Genomic DNA, 22,143 nt, shown 5'->3' with positions numbered 1-22,143 from the left:
TCTCTTTTGCATCTGTAACCTTCACACACCATCTGCATTTAGAAGAGTTATTCTTTCATATTCATTCTTTGTTTATTTTACTTGCAGCATATCATTAGAATTCTTGAACAGCTTTCAGTCATGTGACTTCCATATAACTCCCAGTTGTTCAAAACATATATTAGCAGGTTCTTCTTTCAAGTTAACTACTTACACACATTGACATTTTGCTGTAAGTTTTGAAGCCTCTTGTGTATGATGTTAATATTAAAAATAAAATGAATAAATAAAAACTGTGATACAGAATTATTACTACCAGTTTGAATTGTTTTTCAATTTCTAGTGTACATCATAAGTACTAAATTTTATTGAATTCTGTGAGGACTGAGCATTTATAGTTACTGCTATTTATAATTTTGAAACCTTTTTTTTTCCTATCCATTTGAAATAAAATTAAAAGAGTCCACTTGAAATAAAGATTTAGATCATATGAATATTTTGTAAGGATTCCAGCCACTGAATTTCAGTAAAATCCATATAACTTAGGTCTAAGAATTACTTATGGATGGGCAGAAAAAATTAAACTAATTTGCTCTTCCTTTTTCTTAAATAGGACTTGAGGAAACATAAACATTACTTGCTCAAGCTTAACAACATTACATCTTGAGCAAGTAATGCTATGAAGCCAGTATAATTGCGTCCGTTAATTGTATGTATTCTTCTAACCAGTTTGCCTGATTTGCGAGATGAAAATCGTAATGTTCTGGGAGGAAAAATCTGCCACCTTTGCATGAGACCAGTTAACTCACCCTCAGTTTAAAAGCCCTTTTTTAAGGTTCTTCCTATGTGGGATTTGAACTCAGGTATTTCCAACCAAAGAGCATTGTAGATATCAGCTGAACTGCAGAGTTCTAGGAAGATGATAAGCTCTGAGTGTGAATATGCTCTAGCTACCCCCATATGTGTGGCTGTGGCAAATCTTGTGTTTGCCACAGCCACACATACAGGGGTAGCTAGAGTATAAGGAACAAGCAGCCATGGCATCCACCTTAATAAGATGTAGGACCTCCTTTCACTGCAATGACTGCAGCAATCCTACTGGGCATACTTTCCACAAGCATACAATAGCAATCAATGGGAATTTTTGACCATTCTTCCTGTAGGCTTGTAATGAGGTCCTGAACTGTGGTGAAGCAGACATCCCTTGATCTCACCTGATACCCTGGTTCATCCCATAGATGTTCAGTAGGATTGAAATCTGGGTTCTGTAGAGGACAGTCAAGTGTAGTGATGTTAACGGGACACCTGCCAAACTTGTACTCGTCTATCTGCTCGGTAGAAGGTGTAGCATGATTCATTGCTGCATAAGATGGCTTTCCATGCTTCTATATCCTACTGCACACACTCTGCACCACTGAGGATGATGCTGTATATTGGTTCAGGTAATGTAGGACTTGCATATTGCAGCCCTACCATGGAAACCCATGTTGTAGGCCTTGGTTCTGAATGTTTTTGTGCAGATTTGTGTTTCAGTTGATGCCCTGAATTCTGCATTCAATGTCAGTTTTTTCCATATTATCCTTTGCAATCATGTTTGGCAAGCATGGTGGGTCGTCCACTACAGGTACCACTTGCAGTTGACTTCCTGTGCTTCCATCTCAGTATGATACACTGATTGTTGTCTTGGGATGGCCCAATTTGTCAACAATTTGCTGAACAAATAAGCCTGCTACATGACATCCTATCACAACACATCTTTCAGAACTCCATCAGTTCCCTTCTTGAAGCTGTTTCACCTGGACACAGTTGCACTGATTTGAGGACATCATATTCCTCCAATTTATACAAACTCCTTACATGGCATGATGTGCCTTGCTAATTGGGAGGGTGTCTGTTGACTTCTTTCAAAGCAGTGTGTATTTGCTGCAGTGGATTTACTTGGCTGCATGACATAATTAAATTAATTTAATTATTGAAAGTCGCGGGATTGGTTTTCCATTCATAGACATAAACCCAGAACACATTTTTTATATACAGAAAATGTACAGGAAAACAGAATATTGAAATACTTGTACAGGAAAGCAGAAAACACTGTATTACTATAAATTACGCATCAATTGTATTCATTTATATATTTGTATTTTTTGTATGGAATGTCTCTGTGTGTGTACATGCATGTATGTGTGTATACAGTGATTCTCAGTTATCTGACTTCAAATGAATAAACCTTTAGTTAACTGATCCTTAAATGGGTTAGTATATCAAATGACTTTTGGCACAACACTATGTAATTGTACCTTCAGTTCTTTTCAGCGCTCTCCTGCTGTGGTTGGATAAGTGAGAGATTACTCTGTGTGTGTGTGTGTGTGTGTGTGTGTGTGTGTGTGTGTGTGTGTGTGTGTGTGTTTTCATTTACTTCTAATGTATAAGAAATGTTTAATAATTGCAATTTAATTTATACAGCTTGTGAAGGCGACAAATATGCTGATCTCATCACTCAGATTTATGAAATCTCTCAACAAGAAAATCCTAGAACCTGAAGTTTTTCATTTATATCCTGAAAAAAGTGATACCACACGTTTCAGAAAGATAGTTAGGTAATTTTAGTCTAACCTTATAGAAGTAATGTTGAATTTTAATGTATTACTCAATTTTGATGAAAAGTATCATATATATATATATGGTTGATATACAGAATTCTTCTAATAAATGTGTCAAAATTCATTCGTTGCTTTGATAATTTTGTCAAAATTCTAAACATTTTGAACTGTTTCAGTGAATGAGATAACACGTTTTGACTCGTAATGAATTTAAGCTAAGGAATCGTATTAGTAAGACAACTGTTACAATCAAAAGATTTTTGGTTTAATTAATCTAAAGCAGTTCTAAAATAATGGAGAAGATCATCAGCAATCACCTTCTTGTATTAACTGGATAACTCTCAGCTAAACAGCGATCATCAATATGATTCTGTCACTCTGGACACATGTGGAATGGTTTTGAGAAACCTGTGATATTGTGCTCAGCATAATCAATAATACATTAATAAGGTTTGGCATTGAGGGCTTCTCTACAAATTGCCATCTTATGGTATGCCTTCCACCTTTATAATTCGATTGCCAGTTTTTCTTTTGAAATGTTCACTGCATGTAATGTAGGTGTTCCTCAAACTTTTTTCCCTCAGACAAAAGGCCCTGGTTCTTCTCCCTGCACCTTTGATAATGCCCAGTTTAACAGTTATGACCAGATTCCATTTTTGAATTGATACTTGCCCCTGACATTTCCTAACACAAACACATTACTTCTGTAGCACCTTTGTTCTTTAAAAACTTTGCTTCCTTTTTATTCAAGATGCTGTTCTTCATCTGTTACTCTTACTGAACAACACTTTCTCCAAGCATCTAACTCCAAAACCATTTAAGTGCAATCCATCAGGCATATAAAGGTCATCCTTACATCCATCAAATTCACCCTACACATCTATAAACTGTACACCATCCCTCCTGCACAATCTCATTGACATCATGGTCCTTCTTTTCAATTCTGTCTTATCATACCAAGGCAGCAGACTCACAATCTTTACTTTCTTACTCTTCATGTTTGCTTTTTTAACAACTCTTTCATGTTTTCTGTCATTGCATATTTCTCACCTTTCAAATCGTTTGTGCCTGCTAAAACAATTAACTCATTTGCTTCTTTCTTCTACAAGCTTATCACTTCACTAACATTGTTTATCTTTGCACCTGGAAAACATATTTTCGCCACTTTCTCATTAAGTATACCTCTTATCACTGAATTCCCCATACAATATTATCTCTTTTCTCACAGTTGCTTGCACGTTTATGCTTTTGCCATTCCATCTTTATTTTATTCTTCATCGTTCTATACTACATGCCAATCATGTATCCAGTAGCTTGAGCTCATGTTTTCTCCAGCTACATTCTCCACAACTTCTAATCCTGCCTTATATCCATAATGTCAGTCACTATATTTTTTTGCTCCTGACACAACTCACATTTCTTATACTCATTTACAAAACATTTCTGACAGATGCTTTCTCTCTTCTCACTCTCATACCACAAAACATTCACTCTTGGCAAGGAATACATTAAATACATGCTTCATTCACTAAATCCTGCATTGATATCAGACAACATCGATGTCTTGGTTGCCATTTTTCTCATATACATTAGTGTCATAACAAAGAATGTTTTTGAAAGAATATTGCATAAGAATATCCTGTGCCTTGTGATATGGCTCATTCTTCTGGTGGTCTACTTGTTACCAGATGGATAAACTGTGTGAATGAAGAAATGACCTGATTTTGAACAACATTTCAGTTGGCTGTAGCATTTAGATTTCTCTTCACTGATTTCAGAAAACACACCATGTTCCAAGAAAATATTTCCCACACTGCCATAAGTAGTCTACAGCGTTGTTACCTTACATAATTTTTCCATTGATTTATGTCACTCTTTTTCTATCAGACCTGAGTTTGAATGCTATCTAGAATTCAACCTTTATAAAGGCTTTTTAACTGAAGATGAGTTATCTGTCTCGTGTGGAGTTAGACAAGTTTTTCTTCCTGGAAACTAGATTTTCATCCTGCAAGGCAGACAGATATGCCAAAAGAACACATGCAGTGTGAGATCACCACTTACTGGAAGCCTGAATTTCCTTGAAAAAGTTCCATGTTTGGTCTATAGAGCAGAATTTCCAGATTATATAAAAAAAAGTAAATTTAAAATACAAAAAAAAATATATATAAAATTGATAAAAAAATCCTTAACCCACTCATGGTATACAAAAGGTGCTATAGATTTAAAAATAACTGTTGTGGGTGGGAACAACATAAGAAAACAGAAAAATCTGTAAAAGGGTTCAATATGTTATCTGGCATGTGCTATACTCCCTCCCAGAACAGATGGCATGTGATACTCTCTGACAAAGCATTGGTTCCATAGATGATGAAATGTATCTAAAAAATTGATCATTTTATTAGATACACCACATCCACAGACAGTTGTAAACCTATAGTGCATTTGTACTGTGGGTTAGCTAAGAGGATATTTTTAATATTTTAATTTAATTAATTTATTTTTTTAAATATTTTTATTTATTTTGTAATTTTGTACATAGTCTGGGAACCCATACTCTTGAGACCAAACTTCAGGCCTCCAATAAACAGGGTAGTGGTATCTTACACTAGGTGATGAAATTCATCTCCCACATTTTAATGACATTCGCAAACATTCACCGATGGCAGACTTCAAATTTACAGCCTGTTGGTTGAAGAGCAGGTACATTAACCACTTAGTCAATCAGGCCTGCGTCACTGAATTTTAATATATTGAGGATTTTTTAAATCAAAATCTGGAGATTTCTTTTGTAATATAGAAAAAAATATCCTTATGTTTTAAAAGTATGTACAAGACTCATAATTTATCTAAGAAACAGTGAATAAAATAAATGATTGAAAAAATGTAATGTTTAATAATGGACAGTGGAAGCTTCATTCAGAAATTTATCATCTCAAATGCAAAAAAAAATCGATTTGTTTTATATCTTTATTGTTATTGACACAGAAATATATTAATAATGTTTGAAATATAGTATATTTAAAAAGTAAAATTACAAAATGATTTAGAAATGTATATATAAAAGAAATACATTATGCAGTTTTCTTTGTAGGATATTACCAGAATCCTTATCTTGGTATGGTGCTTATTTTTTCAAAGCATTCCCACTGGACATGAGCCAATTTCATAATTTGTTTAATTCTACTCGTATTCCATGCCAAAATAAAGATGAAATTAAAGCATATCCTTCAGCTCATCACATGATGGTAATTCGAAATGGGCATATCTACATTTTTGATGCCTTAGACAAAAATGGTAAGTGATTTGCAAAACCTTCTAGTAAAAGTTACTCTCCCCCCCCCCTTAGTTATAATCTCCATTCGCAAGCTGATTTCTCTTTAGGAGCAGTTACACATTTCCCAGCCATTAGATAATTGACATGCATAGAAAACTCATTAACAAACAGAAATTGAAGCCTGAAATTTTCAAGAATTTGAGACTTTCCATATGAAGATAGTTTGACTTCTTTTTTTCAGCAATAACTACAAGTATCATTATTAGCAGTGTTGTTATTACATGGACATCTCTTTGGAATTCATTGATTCACTGTTGAATTGCACACACACAACCATGATGCCTGTCAATTGAATGATAAATATCAGATTTTTAATTAAAAATGTTTTTTTATTTATAGTAGATGTATTTTGTTTACATGTTTTCTATCTGTATGGCTAAGCATCATTGGGAAGTTACTTAATATAAGTAAAAACTGACAAAAAAATTAAATGTTTACTGGCTTAAATTCTGGTTTTGTTAGTTTTTACTTATGTTAAGCAATCTCCCAATGATGCTGTTAGTCATATAGACAGCAAAACATGAGAGAAAATCCACCTAGTATAAATCAAAAAATGTATACAAGTTAAAACCTGGTATTTATCATTCAAGCAAATCTACTCATAGTGAATAGCATAAAATATATCCTTAAATCGCTCATCATCAGAATAATCATGCCTGCCTTGCACTGTTTGTACCATTCATTCACAACTCTTTATGCAAAAAAAACTAGTTCACACCTACAAGAAACCCAAGCCCAAATCTCTGCAATGTCCAATAATAAATAAATAAATAAAAATTAGAATTTTTTCTAGTGACCTGCCATCTGTATGATGTACATAATGCAATGGGCCAACATCATATTTCCAGAATGAAGTATTGAATTTCAAAATGTTCTTCTAATAACCTAGAATTATCAATTACTAACACAAGACTATTGGTCTTTCTAATAACAGTTGTCCACAAGTGTGTGTCCATGATGTAATTTTAACACCTTTTCATTATCTTTTTTATCATTTTTTTTTTAAGATTAATAAAAAAAATTTGTGAATGGTACTTATTTATTCTTAAAATGCTGAAAACTAGACAAATTTTTTAATTTGTAATCTCCAAAACTAAAAATCTATAAAATACATTTAAAAAAAAAGAAAGAAAGAACAAAAAAGGGAAAGCTTGAATCAGATGTTGTGTAGACATGTATACCTGCAATGTAATGCTCTCGCTTAAATTCAACAATTTGTGAAATAAAGATAATGACAAGGGTCAAAGCTGTATAATTGAGAGGAGACCTCCACATAGCCTTTAAAGGAATGTAGAGAACCGACCAGGGGTTCTGATCTAATGTCCAATCCTCACCTTCTCGTGGTGCACCTTGTTGGGTATCTACCTGGATACTGAACAAACGAGGATGGGCTGGCAATTTGGGATTTAGCAGAACAAATTGTATACTTATTGGCTTAAACCAATATAGAAAATGATGGTACAACATGACAAAATTTCATGCCGGCTGGGGCGTCGCCTGGTTAAACAAGGCCACCGTTGTTTTCACCAGGGAACCAGGGTGAACAGCGAAAAGTCAGCTACTGGAAGAAATCTGAAAGCACACCCAACTCAACATCACCAGAGTTAAAGATCGTTACTATCAACATAAGAAGCCTGAAAGGCAAAGAAATGGAGCTAGCTGATGAATTAGATAAGTACCAGATTGACATAATAGGGGTGACTGAAACAAAAAAGACAAAAACTGGTGAGATCTTTCTGAACAATAAATACAAAATGTTATATTCAGGAAATGACAATCAAGAAAAAGAAGGAGTAGCCATAGTATTCAACACAAAATATGAGGCTCATCTACTTGAATGACAGGCAGTGTCATGTAGAGTGATTTGGGCAAATATCAGAATGGGGAATTGGACAATGAGACTTATTTGTGCCTATGGTCCCACAGAAGGTTCTACTAAGGTAGAAGTGGAGGAATTTTTTGAGGCTTTAGAGAAAGCAACTGACACAATGAAAAAGGAAAAGTTGGTCCTTGTTGGGGATCTAAATAGCAGAATAGGAAATGATTGTCAGACATACAAAAATATTTTGGAAAAATTTGGAGAAAAGAGCAAGCAAAGCCAATAATAATGGCCAATACCTGTTGGATTTCTGCTCAGGACATGGACTGGTTATTACTAACACCATGTTCCAACATAAAAATGTGCACAAATTCACATGGAGAGAAGAGGCAAGGAATAAGAAAAGTCTCATTGACTATGTTATTGTTGATAGTGATGTTTTCTCCCTGGTGCAGGACACCAGAGTGTACAGAGGATTCGAAATTGGAAGTGATCACTATTTAGTCTTGAGCAGGATAAAATTGAATTTCATATTGAAAAGAATAACATGTAAAAAAGTTTTAAAGCGAATAAAAGTTGAGCAGCTCTCAGATGTGAACTGTAGACTAAAATACACAAAGATTATTGAAGAAAAAATGAAAGAGTTTGAGAACAGGAACCAAACCTTGGAGATTCAGTGGCAAGCCTTGAAGAAAACCCTGATTGATTCAGCCAGAGAGGCATGTGGTGAGGTTATCTACAAAAATAGAAAAATCAGAACTCCATGGCGGACACAGGAAGTTAAAGAGGCAGTGATGGAAAAGAAGAAAGCATATCAAAAGTTCCTGGCAAATAAGTCAGCTTGTGCTCTTAGAGAATACAGAGACAAATGTAAGAAAGCTAAACACTGTGTAAAACTAGCTAAACAAAACTCATGGGAGGACTTTGACAAGAACATAGAAAATAAATATCAAGAAGGTGGTAAGATATTCTGGAGATTGTTCAAGAAGGTTAGAAATGGAAGAAAGTGTGCTGTAAAAGAAGTTAGAGATGATAAGGGTTACATGAAAACAGGAGAAAAAGATATCCTTGAAGTATGGAGTAATTACTTCGAAAAATTGTTAAATGAAACAAGCAGTGATAGCACAGTGGTAAAAAACACTCAACAGGCATACAGTCAGGAATACATATCTGTTGAGTGTTTTTTACCACTGTGCTATCACTGCTTGTTTCATTTAACAATTTTTCGAAGTAATTACTCCATACTTCAAGGATATCTTTTTCTCCTGTTTTCATGTAACCCTTATCATCTCTAACTCCTTTTACAGCACACTTTCTTCCATTTCTAACCTTCTTGAACAATCTCCAGAATATCTTACCACCTTCTTGATGAAAGTTTATTTTCCACTTGGTTAGAGTATAATAAATTTAGTTTAATCCTTTATCCAAGTGTGAGCAAACAAAGTTTGCGCCTGAAAGTATCTTCAGGACTGGGTTAAGGTGGTACACACCAGGGCAACAGTTGCCCTGGTGTGTACCACCTTAACCCAGTCCTGAAGATACTTTCAGGCGCAAACTTTGTTTGCTCACACTTGGATAAAGGATTAAACTAAATTTATTACACCTTCTTGATATTTATTTTCTATGTTCTTGTCAAAGTCCTCCCATGAGTTTTGTTTAGCTAGTTTTACAGAGTGTTTAGCTTTCTTACATTTGTCTCTGTATTCTCTAAGAGCACAAGCTGACTTATTTGCCAGGAACTTTTGATATGCTTTCTTCTTTTCAATCACTGCCTCGAAGTAGAAAAAGCCATCAAAGGGTTGAAATGTGAAAGGCAGCAGGAGTAGATGTTATTTGACCAGAAATGCTGACATATGGTGGTATAAAAGTCTTGCAGTGGCTGCACTGCATAGTTCAGAAATCTTGGACAGAGGGACGAGTTCCCGATGATTGGAGTAGAGCTCTAATTGTACCCATATATAAAAAGGGAAATAAAACTGAATGTGAGAATTACAGAAGTATTTCCCTACTGAGTGTTCCTTGCAAGATCTATGCAAGCATACTTGAGAAATGGTTGAGAAGAATTGTGGAAGAAAAGCTTGGTGAAGAACAAGCTGGATTCAGGCCAAATAGAGCCTGTCAGGATCAGATCTTCACTTTACGACAAATAGTCGAGAAAGCATGGGAATATAACAAAGATCTGTATTTAAGTTTTGTCGATTTGGAAAAGGCATATGACAAGGTGCCAAGAGAGAAGCTATTCAATACGCTGCAGTTATATGGTGTCAATGGAGCATTATATCAAGCAATACTTAGTCTTTATTTGAGTTGTAAGTCGGCAGTTAGAATTGAAGGAAGTACAAGAAGATGGTTTAATGTTAAATCTGGTGTGAGATAAGGATGTACATTATCCCCTCTGTTATTCATTATTTATATGGATCACATTATGAAGGAAAGTGGTATTAAACATGATATCAGAATTGGGGATGTTAATGTCAGCTCTTTGCTTTATGCGGATGATGTTATACTTCTAAATAAATCCGCTACATGTTTGCAAGAGTCCCTGACTAAATTGAATAACTGTTGTAATAGATATGGTATGAAGGTCAGCATTACAAAGACAATGAAAATAGGTAGAATTGTTGAAAATGTCAATTGTGTTGTGAACAGGGAACCTGTGGAACAAGTAAAACATTTCAGCTACTTAGGCTCGATTTTTACTGAAGATGGTAAATTAAATATGGAAATAGACAATAGAATCAACAAAGTTGGTATAGTAGGAAGTCAATTGAATAAATTCATATGGAATAAGAGAGAAATTAGTTCGAACACTAAATTAGCTGTATACAAGACAGTGTTCAAACCAGTTTTAACTTATTGATCTGAGAGCTGGGTCAGAAGTACTTGACAAAAAGACTAGAGACCGCAGATATGAGAGTCCTGAGAAAGATGAGAGGTGTGAACAGATGGCATCAATGGCAATAAAAACGAGGATATTAGGAAAGAACTTGACATTGTCGGCATCCAGGAATGCATTAGCAGTGCTAATCTCAGGTGGTATGGTTACTTAAACAGAATGGGCGAGGAAAGATTAGCAAAACAAGTGTTCTCTGCCAGGTTGGCAGGAAAACAACCCAGAGGAAGACTAAGATATAGGTGGATTGATACGGTACAATGTGTCTTAGAAGATAGAAATATAAGATCTGATAATGATAATATTGGAGTCTTGACAAGTAATAGACTGATCTGGAGGAAAATTGTAGATAGAAAGTTAGTAATGATGTAAATTTTTCATGTAATACTATCATATCCTGTACACCCCTTGAGGGTACATGTCAGGAATTTGATGATGATGGATGATGATGATGATGAAGATAATGACAAATTGATCTCTCTAAAATTGTGGCTGTGATGTTGTCATTCAGAGCTACCAGATAAAACTTAAAAATTCCCAAAAAGATAAGAACCACAAACTGCACAAATGAATTTTAAGAGAGATTCTTATATGGTATAACAAAAATGAGATAAACTGAATGACATAGGTATAAGCAACAATCAGGAGAGATTAATGTTATGGATGGTTTTAAACTTATCATTTGAATGGAAAAAGGCATATATATAGTTAATACACAGCCTCTGAAATATTGAGGAGAGTAACGGAAAAGTCATGTGATGTTGCTATGAGGGTTGTTTGAAAAGTTTGGTAAAAATATAAATTAAAAATTTTTTTGGAAAAAATCATCTTTATTTCTCAACATAGTCTTCATCGAGGTCTACACGTTTGGTCCAGCAAGTTTCCAATTTTTTCATCCCATCTAAAAAGTAGGTTTTGTCAAATTGTGCAAAACAGTCATTGACAGCCTTGATGACATCTTTGTTCAAAAATTTTTTTTCCCATCGAGCCGAATTTTAAAGTTTGGGAACAAGGAAAAGTCACACAGGGCAAACCCCAGAGAATATAGTGGATGTGAAACCATTTGAACCTCGATTCATGCAGTTTTGCCATTGCGATAGCCGTCATTGTCTTGATGAAAGAACACTTTTTTGTGCACCAGTCTTGGCCGTTTTTTTCTTCAGTTCTTCTTTTAAATGGTCCAACAATGATGCATAACAGACTCATGTTATTGTCTCACCCTTTTCCAAATAGTCTATCATGATAATATTTTGGGAATCCCAAAAAGCTGTGACCATCACCTTCCCAGCTGACAAAACAGTCTTTGCTTTTTTCGGTGCTCTTTCACCGGGCATCATCCTGTTTTGACTTAGGTGTGTACTGGGGATCGAAGTTTCGTCTACAGTTTACGAATTAACGCAAAAAATCATACGAATTGTGATCATCATCGCCAAACACTGCATTGAAATGTCTTTTCACATGCGCTTTTGATCGACAGTCGACAGTCTCTTCACCCATTGAGCACCAGCTTTTTCATGTGCAATTTCTCGTGCATGATATTATACACCCGTTAAGTTCAGATGCCTACAATCTCAGCAGTCTTACACACTTTCACTCAACGGTATCCCTTGAAATGGAGATAAAATGAGTATCGTGCAGTTATAAAATTCTTTGTAAAAGAAGGTTTAATGCCAAAAAAAATTCATTCGAAGTTCATAAAAGTTTATGGACACTCTTCGCCTTCATTTTCAACAATTAAAAAATGGGCTGCTGAGTTTAAACATGGCCGTACCAGCCTTGAAGATGATCTATGTGAAGGACATCCAAAAAGATAACAACACCAGAAATCATTGATCAGATCCATGATATGGTATTGGATGACCAGCGAGTCAAAGTGCATGAAATTGCTGAGAGACTTTAGGCATTTCAAAAGAACATGTAGGATATATTTTGCATGATGAATTGCAAATGAAAAAGCTTTCTGCAATATGGGTGATATGCTTGCTCACAGCAGATCAAAAATACACTTGCTTAAAAATCTCTGAACAGTGCTTGGAGTGTTTTAACAAGAATAAAACTGATCTTGCGCATCGATTTATTACTATGTATGAGACTTGGATTCACCATTACACACAAGAATCCAAATAGCAGTCAAAACAGTGGACAGAAGCCATTTGTTCAGCGCCAAAGAAGACAAAGTCGGTTCCATCAGCAGGAAAGGTCATAACATTGGTGTTTTTGGATGCTAAAGGCATTTTGTTTATTAATTATCTTGAAAGAGGTGCTTAAGGGTCAAAGCTGTAAAACTGAGAGGAGACCTCCACATAGCCTTTAAAGGAATGCGGAGAACTGACCAGGGCTTCTGACCTAATGTCCAATCCTCACCTTCTCGTGGTGCACCCTGTTGGGTATCTACCTGGATACTGAACGAACGAGGATGGGCTGGCAATTTGGGATTTAGCTGACCAAATTGTATTCCTATTGGTTAAACCAAAATACAAAATGATGGTACAACATGACAAGATTTTATGCCAGCTGGGGCGTCGCCCAGTTAAACAAGGCCCTGCTGTTTTCACCAGGGAACCAGGGTGAATAGCAAAAAGTCAGCTAGTGGAACAAATCTGAAAACACACTTCAACACAACATCACCAGAGTTAAAGATCGGTACTATCAACATAAGAAGCCTGAAAGGCAAAGAAATGGAGCTAGCGGAGGAATTAGATAAGTACCAGATCGACATAATAGGAGTGACTGAAACAAAAAAGACAAAAACTGGTGAGATCTTTCTGAGCAATAAATACAAAATGTTATATTCAGGCAATGACAATCAAGGAAAAGAAGGAGTAGCCATAGTATTCAACACAAAATATGAGGCTCATCTACTTGAATGGCAGGCAGTGTCATGTAGAGTGATTTGGGCAAATATCAGAATTGGGAACTGGACAATGAGACTTATTTGTGCCTATGGTCCCACAGAAGGTTCTACTAAGTAGAAGTGGAGGAATTTTTTGATGCTCTAGAGAAAGCTACTGACACAATGAAAAAGGAAAAGTTGGTCCTTGTTGGGGATCTAAATAGCAGAGTAGGAAATGATTGTCAGACATACAAAAATGTTTTGGGAAAATTTGGAGAAAAGAGCAAAGCTAATAATAATGGCAAATACCTGTTGGATTTCTGCTCAGGACATGCACTGGTTATTACTAACACCATGTTCCAACATAAAAATGTGCACAAATTCACATGGAGAGAAGAGGCAAGAAATAAGAAAAGTCTCATTGACTATGTTATTGTTGATAGCGTTGTTTTCTCCCTGGTGCAGGACACCAGAGTGTACAGAGGATTTGAAATTGGAAGTGATCACTATTTAGTCTTGAGCAAGATAAAATTGAATTTCATATTGAAAACAATGACATGTAAGAAAGTTTTAAAGCGAATAAAAGGTGATTGCAACTGTAGAGTGGTATTTTGCAGATCTTATTGAGAACCACTACAGGGATGGTATAATGGTGCTGTAGCATTGCTGGAATAAATGCTAAAGGCATTTTGTTTATTAATTATCTTGAAAAGGGTAAAACAATAACCGGGGAATATTATTCTGATCTTTTAAGCAGACTAGACAAAAAAATTTTTGAGAAAAGATCTGGTTTGCCAGTCTTAAGGAAGATTATGTTGAAAAATAAAAATAATTTTGAAATTATAAATTTGTTATTTCATTGTTAGGTTGAGAACATTCAGACCACCCTTATGTAACCTCCAGGAATGTAAAGAAGTAATATTATGATAACAGGCAAAAGTCTATTGTTATATTATAATGGTTAACTCTCTGATGAGAAGGAAATATTAAAATCAGTAAATAGACATTCTCTAATTATGTACATGTTCAGAGTAGACGTTGTTTACATTCAAGTAATTACTTTCACCTGTACATATTACATTCATTCATTCATTCATACTTATGCTTTATATATAACTTATGAAATGGAAAGTCACATGGATAATTGGTTGAATAAGAAATATACTGCAGTTATATGGAAATAATGTGGCTCTCAAGTACTTATTCAGTGTTGAGGTACCAAAAAAAAAAAAAAACATCTAATGATCTCTTTCTAATTTGTTATACTGTATGAAGAATCATATTTCATAAAGAAACAAAAACTACTACATAAAAGCATGTCAATTGGTTGCCCACATACTTTCCCATCATCAGTTTTAACAATTGAATCTGAAATTTCGATTTTTGTTGTCATTTTACTGTAATGTTTTTATACTTTTTATACTGAATGTTTATAGACAATCTTCAAGGTGTTTACTTAGGTGTAATGCAGAACTTTTAGAAGGGAAAAATTTTTTTTTAGCTAAATTGATTATTAATTTCAGTACAGTTGGTAGTCATATTGGATTAGTGGTGCTAGTGGCATGAGTGAACATAGTGGTAGATTTGAGCTATGCCAAAAAAAAGTGTTTTTTAATTAGTGTATAGTGTGGCTTTTTATTGCAAATTGTGCTGCATTTGTTTCAGTCTGGATGCAAGTGTCCTTCAGTAGCATTGTTGGAATTTTTGTTGTTTATATTGTGTTTTGATACTTGTTTGTTCTTACTGCTTCTACTTCTGAAAATGGCATCCGTCAAGAAGTGCACATTGGCAGTATGGAAAGATTCAGTACAACGGTCAAATTCTGCCTTGGATTTTTTGCAGTGGCTGCAAAAATTGCTATATGTATGCATTGAAAGATGTGAGAGGTTTTTTGGACTGTTTGGATAAACGAAAAGATGGCAAGCAGAAAAATATGTGAAATATGTCTTCATAGATTAGAGCTCTTGCTCCCATTTCTAATAGCTCTAATCTATGAAGACATATTTCACATATTTTTCTGTGACCATAGTAGAACTTAAACAAGAGCTAGTGAAACTGAAAAGTGAAATAAAACATCTGGAAGAGAATATTAAAAATCTAAAGAAGAGATTGGCTGATGAGAATGAGAAGAAGGAAGTTAGTATTATAAAGAAAGAGTCAAAGGATAGTCATATATCATTGTATTGGGACTCGATCATTAGAGATGTGATGACTGCTAAAGTGCACAAATCCTGCTTAACATATACAAATAACTGTAGCATTGCAGAAAAGGAAAAAATGGGCATCAAAATTAGTGGGTACAGATTACTTTGTGTGTGTGTGGGGGGGGGGGTGTCAATAGGGACTTGAGGAAGTTGTTGCCGCAGGCAAAGGATAATAGTGTTGTTGGAAAAATAATTAGCATGTTGCCCAGATATGACAATAATGCATTTAAAAGGAGATAATGAATAGTAAGATATCTGATTTGTGAGGCAAAGGGGGTTCAGTTTGTAATCTCTGGAGTGAATTCGAATGAAAGTTGGAATGGTTTAAAGTTGATGGATTGCATTCGAATGGGTTTGGTGTTGGGCATATAGGAAGGCTATTGTTTTCTGAGGAGGCAGAGAGTCAAGAATTTAATGCAGTAAATGATCAGAGCCTATTTGTGAAACAGGAGGAGGATGGATATGAGGTTGAAGATGTGGTTGCAGCAGCACAAGATGATGGAATGCATAAAGGGGAGGATGAGGTAGGTAGGAATGGAAATCAGAGTCAGGATCAGAGAAACGGGAGTGGTCAGATCAGAGAGAGAGAGGTGTGTGGTATAGCAGCTAAAAAAGCGAATGTTAGTTCTGGTAGAATGGCCTCAAAGACATAGGGATTCTGGTGTTTGTACACAAATCTAAGGAGTATTCGAAACAAGAGAGCTGAGTTTGTTGCATTGATTGAGACGGTATGCCCCAAAATAATTGGAATAAATGAAACTTGGTTGTCTGAGGAGTATGTGATGCCAGGAAAAAAAATGGAAGGATATATAATTTTCCAGAAGGATAGGAATGTGAAAAGAAGAGGGAGAGAGTGCTGTTTATGATTACAGAGGAATTGTGTCCACAAAGTGTGGAAGTTGATAGTACATGCACAGATTTTGAATCTGTGTGGTGCTGTTATGGTATGACATTTTCTTACTTTTATATCTTTATTGTGTTCTTCTTCCTATTTTATTTGTTTTAAATTATCACTGTGTAGTGTTATCACTTTAACTATATACTTCTATGGTCTATACTCATGAAACTATCATAACACTGCACTCTCGCATTTTACTGTAAAATCTATCCAGACAATTGGCCTATTCTAAGAATGATTAAGTATATTAATTATTTAATAAAGAGTAGACCTCTGAATAGCACCTTGTCCTCAGTAATAACAGTCTGGAGTCACCTCCTAAATCAGGTTCTGGCAATATTTATTTGATCAAGCTGCGCCAGCCAGATCCCTAGGTTAGAAATTCTTCTTAACCAAGGAGTAACCCTCAGAAAATATACTAAGCTAATCAATTTACTAATTGCTTCTTATCTCAGTTTATCTATGTCACTTAATTTACTTTAGTTTGCGGTCATGGTCTCTGTCAAATAATTCTATCCTGCTCAGATTCAGATATTAGCAAGCGCTGCATTGGATTCCATTCAAGGCACAAACCATGTTAAGTTATTCAAGATACATTTATTAAATACTTAAGGTTACACATTTTACAAGAATAAACTCAATTGGAATATAGGTATCCTATATTAAAGGTTAAGCATAGCAACTATATTTTACACAATTTAAGCATGGGTTAATTCCATAGCACAAAATTTGTTAGCATCCTCCAAATATCCTTACTAATCTACACATTCTCTCAAATTAATTCAATCACATTGGTAACTGTATAGATCATTACTCACAACAATTCAAACTATAATTCATTAAATTAATTACTTGAGAAATAGCCCTAAGACTTAAAACACTGCTATCCAATATTTGCTATAGTCCTTTTCCTATGAGTATAGAGTTCTGAAACATAACATCTCTTTTCTTCTATATTACAATATTCCTCTCTTTCTTAACAAAGAATTACAAAAGGTTTTAACATTACCATATTCCTGGAAGTATATTCATTCTGTCATCTTATCCTTACTTCGTCCCACGGAATGTCTGGTCTTCTTCTAAATGATTGTCTCACAGGCTAGGTTTGGACTTCTTTGTTCTGCCTTTCTTTCCCATCGGGGACTAGAAACTGCATGGCTCGTATCGATCCACGTGGATGTATATGGTGGTCAGTTCCTTCAAGCTTGCTTGGAATGCTACCGATCATCTCCTCGTCTGTTCCTTCCGTACGACATCTCGAAACGATGGCGCCGTGAATAACTATACGCTATTGACAAGATCCTGAACTCGAACTCGCCCTGACTTCACAAGAAAATCCAAAGCAAAACAGACAAAAGGACAATAGAGCTCTGAAAGGGGGACAAACCCCTTTTATATCCACTACCTTTGGCACCCTCTTCATTCCCATATCTTTCTGCCCGGCACCCTCTTTTTGCGTATGTGTCATTTTTTCTATTCGCATCTTCCTAGAAAACACCGAGCGCATGCCACCCCGCATGTAGACAATTTGCCGTAGGCTACGCAATTCACCCAAGGTTTTCATTAGTGGACTTTAAACTTCTGTTACATGTCTTAACATATATCTTACAAATAATACTTCTTCCATTATAAATTCTTACAAAAAATTGACATCGTTTACCTTTAAGTAATATCACATAAAATAGTACTAGCATATGATTCATTAAGCAATTTGTATCTTTACCTATGTACAAGCATTTTCGTTGTTGTTTAGCTAAAACTTGTTGAATCCTGAATAAATTATTTCTTTAAGGAAATCTTTTCATTCAAGATCCAACACTGCGAAGTCGAAATAAACAGGCTAGTATATCTGATAGATGCTGTTATAGGCCTGGGAATTTAGAGAATACTGATTGTGAAATCTTCATCATCATAACATTAATTACAGGTATAGACCATATTGGTCTGTTCCGGTCTCATTATCCATCCAACATCCTTTTTTGAGGTATACCGTGCCTTCTTTTTCCAGTTGGCTTATATTTTAGTATTTGTTTAGGATATCGGGTGTTGGCCATTCAGTTTGCATGTTCTATCCATTTTTGTTTATAATTGTTTAGTTTTTCTTCTATTGATTTTGTTTTTAGTTCTTTTAAAATGTCTGATATTGTGAAATGTTTAAGCAAATTGGTCGGACATGTAAAAAGAAGGTGATCTGATGGGAGACTTTAATTACATGAATATAGAATGGAAAGAGGAGATAGTGTATGGGAACAAGGAGAGTGAGTTTGTTGAATTTCTGAGAGATATAGAGATAAATATCTTATGCAGCATGTGATTGAAGCAATTAAATGCTTTAATGTTTTGGATTTGGTGATAACTTCACAAGATATAGTTGTTAATGAGGCGTTGACACTGCCACCAATTGGTGAGAGTTATCATGAGGTACTTGTTTGGGAAGTGGTGAAGCAAGAAAAGGTTACTCCCAAAAATGGGTACATGTGGAAGTATAAAGTAGGTGATTATAGAAAGCTCTGTAGTCAGTTAGCATCGGTATGTTGGGTAGATGGGTTGAGCAGAAAAGATGTTGACAGTGCATGGAAATTCACAAAGCAGTATCTGCCAAAAGCAATGTATGATTGCATACCAAGAGTTAAGTGAGTAAATAGAGTAGTAGTGAAATGGATGAACAGTGAAATCAAGCAAGCCATGTTGCAAAAGAAAATGCTATGGAGAAGGTACAAGACAATTGGTGGTGATTGGATTCATGAAGAGTATAAAGTGCAGCCTAGGAAGGTGACGAGCATGGTAAAGAAAGAAAAGGTGCAGTATGAGAGGAGATTGGGTGGTCAGGCTGGTTAAATAAAGAGAATTTTTCTGCTATATGGCAAGCAAGAGAAAAAAGAATTGTGGCAGGTTTGACACTGGTGTAAATGATGTGGTACAATATATAGAAGGGAGGCAAGTATTAGGAGAATTGGAAGTGAAAGAATCAGAGCTGTATGAGGTATTGATTGGATTAGATGTTAATAATGAAGTGGCTGTGTGAATGGATGATATATCACCACATTTTCTTAACGAATGTGCACAACAGTTATCTGTGCCCTTGAGCTGGTTATTTAATGAAAGTTTTGCAGTGGGTGTGGTTCCTAAGGAGTGGAAAGAAGACAAAATAGTACCATTCCACATGCATGGTTCTAGGACAGAATTTTTCAATTATAGACCAGTCTGTATAACTGCAGTTGTAGTCAGAGTGTTGAAGAGATTGGTTAGGAATAGAATACAAGATTGGATTGATGGACATAGTATTCTTTATGATGGTCAGCATGGATTTATAAAGGATAGGTCTTGTTTTAGCAGTTTACTTGCATTTTATGATAAGCTAACTAATGTGTTAGATAAGAAAAAATCATATACAGTGATATTCTTGGACTTTGCAAAAGCATTTGATAGATTACCACATGATAAGTTAGTGTTCAGCTGCAAGTTGTGGAGGATGGGAATAGTTAGTATATTGGTTAAATGGATCAGAGATTGGGTCTCTGAATGATACTAGCAAGTTGTGTATGATGGAGCAGTCTCAAAACAAAAAAAAAGGGTAACCAGTGGTGTGCCCCAGGGTTCTGTTCTCGGGTCCCTGCTTGTTTGTAAATGATATATCATGTAGCCTGACTGGGGATCTTCAATTGCTTGCTGATGATGCAAAGTTGGGAAAAATTATAAGTAGCACTGCTCATGTTAATTCCCATTAAAGGACAAAGGAGTGGGGTTGTATTTTTAATATTAATACGTATACAAGGTGTTGCATTTTGGAGTGCAGAAATATAAGGTTGCGTACTGTACTGGCAGTGCCATACTGTAGGAAGTGGATGAGATTTGAGATTTGGGAGTGATGGTTGCCAGTACACTGAAGTTTAGAGAACATACTCGTGCATATTGCAAGTGTTGCAAAGACTGCACATCGTAGTGCTGTTATGATAAGAAGTAATCTAACATGTAGGGATAAGGAAGTAGTTATGCCACTGTATAAAGCACTGGTCAGACCACACTTGGACTATTGTGCTCAGATTTGGTCACCTGGTTTTCAGTGTGATGTGGAAACATTGGAGAGGGTCCAGAGATGAGTGCTAAGACTCTGGACTCTGGAATGCTGGCTATGGAGAGAGGTTGAAGAAATGTGGATTGCAGAGTTTGGTGGATAAGAGGGAAAGAGGTAATATGATAGCTACATTTAAGTTAGTGAGAGGATTTTATCAGATTATTCCAGATGGGATTATAAAAAGAGTAGAAGGCAAGAGGTAAAAAATCACAGGTCATCTCTAAAAGTTATGTAAGAATGTGGTGAAGAGGAGTAGATTTTTTACATGGAGAAAATGTCAGTGAACAGAATGCATTACTAGAATGTGTTGGTAATGCAAGGAGTATTAAGGATTTTAAGATTTGGTATGATAAATATGTTGTCATTTGAATGAGCCTCCCACGATGAGTCTGCCGACTCCATGGAGGGTGCAATAATAATAATAATAATAATAATAATAATAATATTCTGTAAAGAGGATGAGGAAAAAAGTTATAAATTTATCATTATTTGAATTATCATATACACCACATTTGAATTTTATTATTCTCAAAAGTTGCTAGAGAGCTCTAAAAGCTAATTTGTTTATTTTAGAAAAATTAATGATATTAATTAGAAATTGTGTTAAAAGTAGACCATAGTATGGTGTTAATCACATTTAAGTTAAATTTATTCTTAAATATACATTCTTTTGTATGTAAGTCACATAGTGTGGCATATGTCACTGATGCAAAGCAGAACAATGGTATCCACAGCATCATTGTTCAAGAAATTCAGCCAGAGGGACTTCATTCAGGGCAATATATGTAAAATGTGCTTATTACTGAAGGTGAATGGACTTTGGTTTGAAAGTGGGGGCAGTGAAAGAGTGTGCTGAAGATGTTGCAAAAGTGAGTGGCAGAAGTGCAGGTCAGGTCAAGAGATTGAAGCAACGAATGTAACAGGAGATACATATGAAAATATGTGCAACAGTGTAACAGAAGATAGGATTGAATGAGAAAATAAAAGCGACACAGTTGAGAGAGTGAACGTAACTATCAAAGGAATAGTAGTATGATAGATGTGAAGAATGAAGAGTTGGCTGTAATGAGGGAAATAGTGTGGCTACACAGAGTGCTACACAGGATGAAGTGTGAGCTAGAGAAAATGCAGCAGTGTCTGGTGAGTGGTTCAGCTGAGAACAGAAAGAAAGAGGTTCAAAAATAGAGAAAGGAATGTTTGACTAAGAGATAGAGAAAATTAAGGAAAATTTAATGGAGTATCTTGTGCAGTGATTCTACTATAAGAGGTGCGCTTGACAAGAGAGTGGATAAAATGAAAGAGTTGATCATTTTGGCTGGAATGAATGATTTGAAAGGAGACAAATATAGTATGAGAAAACATGAAAGAGTTACTGAAGGAAGCAAAAGAAAAAAGTGAGAGAGTTAAGATAGTGAGTTGTCACAGTGTGACAGAGTTGAGAAGGAGGTCCATGACAATGAACGAGTCAATTCATAGATTATGTAGGAGAAATGACACAAAGTTTGTGG

At 35.4% G+C, this 22,143-nt stretch overlaps 1 protein-coding gene across 1 annotated transcript in view; it reads left to right on the top strand.

Moving 5' to 3' along the window:
- Positions 1–22,143, top strand: part of CPT2 (Carnitine palmitoyltransferase 2) — a 153,521-nt gene that overhangs the window by 93,812 nt on the left and 37,566 nt on the right. The window contains exons 6-7 of the mRNA XM_090401463.1: positions 2,443–2,576; positions 5,671–5,873. Coding sequence (XP_090257589.1) covers positions 2,443–2,576; positions 5,671–5,873 — 337 coding nt within the window. The remainder of the gene's footprint in view (positions 1–2,442; positions 2,577–5,670; positions 5,874–22,143) is intronic.

This window comes from Typopeltis vanoorti, chromosome 12 (genome assembly GCF_054136105.1).
Source record: "Typopeltis vanoorti isolate ZY-2024b chromosome 12, IOZ_Tvanoo_1.0, whole genome shotgun sequence".
Taxonomy (NCBI): domain Eukaryota; kingdom Metazoa; phylum Arthropoda; class Arachnida; order Uropygi; family Thelyphonidae; genus Typopeltis; species Typopeltis vanoorti.
The sequence above is the reverse complement of the archived record's forward strand: the minus strand, read 5'-3'. Positions and strand labels throughout refer to the sequence as shown.